The sequence below is a fragment of the Carcharhinus amblyrhynchos genome, unplaced genomic scaffold (genome assembly GCF_965287045.1).
Source record: "Carcharhinus amblyrhynchos unplaced genomic scaffold, sCarAmb.v2.hapA scaffold_828, whole genome shotgun sequence".
In the NCBI taxonomy this organism is placed as follows: Eukaryota; Metazoa; Chordata; class Chondrichthyes; order Carcharhiniformes; family Carcharhinidae; genus Carcharhinus; species Carcharhinus amblyrhynchos.
The window spans coordinates 37,501-42,500 of NW_027650568.1; the positions used below are offsets into that span (position 1 = coordinate 37,501).

The 5,000-nt window shown below is 53.3% G+C and overlaps 1 protein-coding gene across 1 annotated transcript in view; it reads left to right on the forward strand.

Annotated features, from left to right (window-relative positions):
* Positions 1-5,000, forward strand: part of LOC145340189 (large neutral amino acids transporter small subunit 2) — a gene marked incomplete at its 3' end in the record, with an annotated part of 47,407 nt that overhangs the window by 25,353 nt on the left and 17,054 nt on the right. Inside the window, exons 5-6 of the mRNA XM_080184619.1 lie at positions 2,829-2,952; positions 4,609-4,712. Coding sequence (XP_080040745.1) covers positions 2,829-2,952; positions 4,609-4,712 — 228 coding nt within the window. The remainder of the gene's footprint in view (positions 1-2,828; positions 2,953-4,608; positions 4,713-5,000) is intronic.

Sequence of the window (5,000 nt, forward strand, 5' to 3'; positions counted from 1 at the left end):
TTGATTTATTATTGTCACGTGTATTAACATATGGTGAAAAGTATTGTTTCTTGTGCACTATACAGACAAAGCATACCATTCATAGAGAAGGAAAGGAGAGGGTGCAGAATGTAGTGTTACAGTCACAGCGAGGGTGTAGAGAAAGATCAGCTTAATGTGACGTAGGTCCATTCAAAAGTCTGACAGCAGCAGGGAAGAAGCTGTTCTTGAGTCGGTCGGTACGGGACCTCAGACTTTTGTACCTTTTTTCCCGATGGATGAAGGTGGAAGAGAGAATGTCCGGGGTGTGTGGGATCCTTAATTATACCGGCTGCTTTTCCCCGAGGCAGCGGGAAGTGTAGACAGAGTCAATGGATGGGAGGCTGGTTTGTGTGATGGATTGGGCTACATTCACCACCCTTTTGTAGTTCCTTGCGGTCTTGGGCAGAGCAGGAGCCCAGACCAAGCTGTGATACAACCAGAAAGAATGTTATGGGCACTGCATCAGTGAGGAAGTAAGCGCCCGGCATCTGACGGTTCTCTGCTGCTTACGAGGGGTCCTTTCATTGTGGCCATTTTGTTTCTTGGGTTGGTGGGGGGACCTCTGCGAGTGTGTTGGGGGGAGGGTGGGTGGGGACGTGGGGCTGTTGCCCAGCATTCGGTCCAATGCTGTGGCATGTCCTACATTGGTGCCACACGGACCCGTGTTCGATTCCTGGCTTGGGTCACTGTCTGTGTGGAGTTTGCACGTTCTCCCCATGTCTGCGTGGGTTTCCTCCGGGTGCTCCGGTTTCCTCCCACAGTCCAAAGACGTGCGGGTTAGAGAGATTGGCCACACTAAAATGCCCCTTAGTGTCCAAAGATGTGTAGGTTAGGGTGGATTGGCCGTGGCAAATTCTCCCTCAGTGTAACCCTAACACGTGCCGGAGTGTGGCGACTAGGGGATTTATACAGTAACTTCATTGCAGTGTTAATGTAAGCTGACTTGTGCCCCCCATAAATAAATGTTAAACTTTATGTTGGGAAGAAGATCCTTTTCTGCACTGTATGATTCTTAAGTGACAGAGGTGATGTCTGAATGGTATTATTACTAGGCTATTTAAACCAGAAACTCAGCGAATGTTCTGGGGGTCCGGGTTCGAGTCCCACCATGGGCAGATGGTGGAATTTGAATTCAATAAACAATATCTGGAATTAGGAATCTACTAATGACCCATTGTCGGAAAATCCCATCTGGTTCCCTTTAGGGAAGGAAATCTGCCGTCCTTACCCCGGTCTGGCCTACATGTGACTCCAGAGCAACACACAGCGATGTGGTTCACTCTCAAACTGCCCTCCACGGGGTAACTAGGGATGGGTAATAAATGCTGGAGCCAGCCAGCGAAACCCCATGTCCCACAGTGGCAGAGGAGATGTTCTCATGTTATTATCCCTCGACTATTAATCCAGAAACTTAGCTCATGTTCTGGGGAGCTGGGTTTGAATCCCACCACGCTCAGATGGTGGAATTTGAAAAGACATTGAGCCCAGGAACAGGCCCTTCAGCCCTCCAAGTCTGTGCTGATCATGGTGCCTGCCTAAACTCAAATCGTACGCACCTACAGAGTCCCTATCCCTCCATTCCCATCCAATTCAGGTTTTCCTCCTGTTATCCCTTCAAAGGCGTTACCGTATCCGCTTCCACTCCCTCCCCCGGCAGCGAGTTCCAGGCACCCACCCCCCTCTGTGTAAAAAATCTGCCTCGTACATCTCCTTTAAACCTTACCCCTCGCACCTTAAACCTGTGCCCCCCTAGTAATTGACTCTTCCACCCTGGGAAAAAGCTTCTGACTGTCCACTCTGTCCATGCCCCTCATAATCTTGTAGACTTCTATCAGGTCTCCCCTCACCCTCCGTCGCTCCAGTGAGAACAAACCAAGTTTCTCCAGCCTCTCCTCATAGCTAACAGTGGGTTAGCATTGCTGCCTCACAGTACCAGGGACTCAGGTTCGATTCCAGGCTTGGGTCACTCTCTGTGTGGAGTTTGTATGTTCTCCCCATGTCTGCGTGGGTTTACTCCGAGTGCTCTGGTTTCCACCCACAGTCTGAAGGACCCACATCACAGGGGGCCGACAGCAGGTTCAGGAAGGGACAGCTCAGACACCACTTTCTGGAGGGGCAATTAGGGATAGGTGATAAATGGTGGGGCAGCTAGCGACATCCACATCCTGTGTAGAAATAAAGAAATACATCAAGATATCAGAATAGGCATGTCACATCATGGGGAAATGGGCTTGCATGCTCAACGCTCTGTCTCCCGCCCTGTCTCTGTCTCCCGCCCTGTCTCTGTCTCCCGCCCTGTCTCTGTCTCCCGCCCTGTCTCTGTCTCCCGCCCTGTCTCTGTCTCCCGCCCTGTCTCTGTCTCCCGCCCTGTCTCTGTCTCCCGCCCTGTCTCTGTCTCCCGCCCTGTCTCTGTCTCCCGCCCTGTCTCTGTCTCCCGCCCTGTCTCTGTCTCCCGCCCTGTCTCTGTCTCCCGCCCTGTCTCTGTCTCCCGCCCTGTCTCTGTCTCCCGCCCTGTCTCTGTCTCCCGCCCTGTCTCTGTCTCCCGCCCTGTCTCTGTCTCCCGCCCTGTCTCTGTCTCCCGCCCTGTCTCTGTCTCCCGCCCTGTCTCTGTCTCCCGCCCTGTCTCTGTCTCCCGCCCTGTCTCTGTCTCCCGCCCTGTCTCTGTCTCCCGCCCTGTCTCTGTCTCCCGCCCTGTCTCTCTCTCCCGCCCTGTCTCTCTCTCCCGCCCTGTCTCTCTCTCCCGCCCTGTCTCTCTCTCCCGCTCCCTTTGCCTATCTACTCACTCTCTCGGTTCGCCTCTCCCACAGGAACCTCCCTCGAGCAATCTTCATTTCCATCCCGTTGGTCACCTTTGTCTACGTGTTTGCCAATATTGCCTATGTGACAGCAATGTCCCCGATGGAGCTTCTGGAAAGCAACGCGGTGGCAGTGGTAAGGAAATCCCCCGACCTCCTCCCCTCCCCACCCAACCGAATCCACCCCACTCCAGTCCATCCTCCTGCTCTCTGTTCCCTCCACTCCCCCCACAGTGAAGAGGGAGCTGTATCTAACCCCGTGCTGTACCTGTCCTGGGAGTGTTTGATGGGGGGACAGTGTAGAGGGAGCTTTACTCTGTATCTAACCCTGTGCTGTACCTGTCCTGGGAGTGTTTGATGGGGACAGTGTAGAGGGAGCTTTACTCTGTATCTAACCCCGTGCTGTACCTGTCCTGGGAGTGTTTGATGGGGACAGTGTAGAGGGAGCTTTACTCTGTATCTAACCCCGTGCTGTACCTGTCCTGGGAGTGTTTGATGGGGGGACAGTGTAGAGGGAGCTTTACTCTGTATCTAACCCCGTGCTGTACCTGTCCTGGGAGTGTTTGATGGGGGGGACAGTGTAGAGGGAGCTTTACTCTGTATCTAACCCCGTGCTGTACCTGTCCTGGGAGTGTTTGATGGGGGGGACAGTGTAGAGGGAGCTTTACTCTGTATCTAACCCTGTGCTGTACCTGTCCTGGGAGTGTTTGATGGGGACAGTGTAGAGGGAGCTTTACTCTGTATCTAACCCTGTGCTGTACCTGTCCTGGGAGTGTTTGATGGGGACAGTGTAGAGGGAGCTTTACTCTGTATGTAACCCCGTGCTGTCCCTGTCCTGGGAGTGTTTGATGGGGACAGTGTAGAGGGAGCTTTACTCTGTATCTAACCCCGTGCTGTACCTGTCCTGGGAGTGTTTGATGGGGGGACAGTGTAGAGGGAGCTTTACTCTGTACCTAACCCCGTGCTGTACCTGTCCTGGGAGTGTTTGATGGGGGGACAGTGTAGAGGGAGCTTTACTCTGTATCTAACCCCGTGCTGTACCTGTCCTGGGTGTGTTTGATGGGGGGACAGTGTAGAGGGAGCTTTACTCTGTATCTAACCCCGTGCTGTACCTGTCCTGGGAGTGTTTGATGGGGGGACAGTGTAGAGGGAGCTTTACTCTGTATCTAACCCTGTGCTGTACCTGTCCTGGGAGTGTTTGATGGGGGGACAGTGTAGAGGGAGCTTTACTCTGTACCTAACCCTGTGCTGTACCTGTCCTGGGAGTGTTTGATGGGGACGGTGTAGAGGGAGCTTTACTCTGTATCTAACCCCGTGCTGTACCTGTCCTGGGAGTGTTTGATGGGGGGACAGTGTAGAGGGAGCTTTACTCTGTATCTAACCCTGTGCTGTACCTGTCCTGGGAGTGTTTGATGGGGGGACAGTGTAGAGGGAGCTTTACTCTGTATCTAACCCCGTGCTGTACCTGTCCTGGGAGTGTTTGATGGGGGGACAGTGTAGAGGGAGCTTTACTCTGTATCTAACCCCGTGCTGTACCTGTCCTGGGAGTGTTTGATGGGGGACAGTGTAGAGGGAGCTTTACTCTGTATCTAACCCCGTGCTGTACCTGTCCTGGGAGTGTTTGATGGGGGACAGTGTAGAGGGAGCTTTACTCTGTATCTAACCCCGTGCTGTACCTGTCCTGGGAGTGTTTGATGGGGGACAGTGTAAAGGGAGATTTACTCTAACCCCTTGCTGGTTGTACAACCCCAGTTAATGTCTGTCTGTCTGTCTGTCTCTCTCTGTTTGTCAGACCTTTGGAGAGAAGTTATTGGGAGTGATGTCCTGGATAATGCCTATTTCTGTGGCGCTCTCAACCTTTGGCGGAGTTAATGGATCCCTCTTCACTTCCTCAAGGTGCGTTGCGCTGCCGTTTGGCCCCCCATGGTATCTGGGTGGCGTGGGCTGGGTTAGGTGATGTCATGTCCCCCGTTATCCATCGCAGGCCCAGAACCTGGAAGATCCCGGATCAGCACAGCTGGTGGGCATGTGGTGGTGACTCCTAGCTCCCCGGCTCTCTGGCACTCTAATCTCATGTTCGATATCCGGAATCTTCCACTTCTGTTTCAGGTGTGTGTGTACGTCTGTGTGTGTGTGTGTGTGTGTGTGTGTGCGTGTGTCTGTGTGTACAGTGTCTGTGTGTGT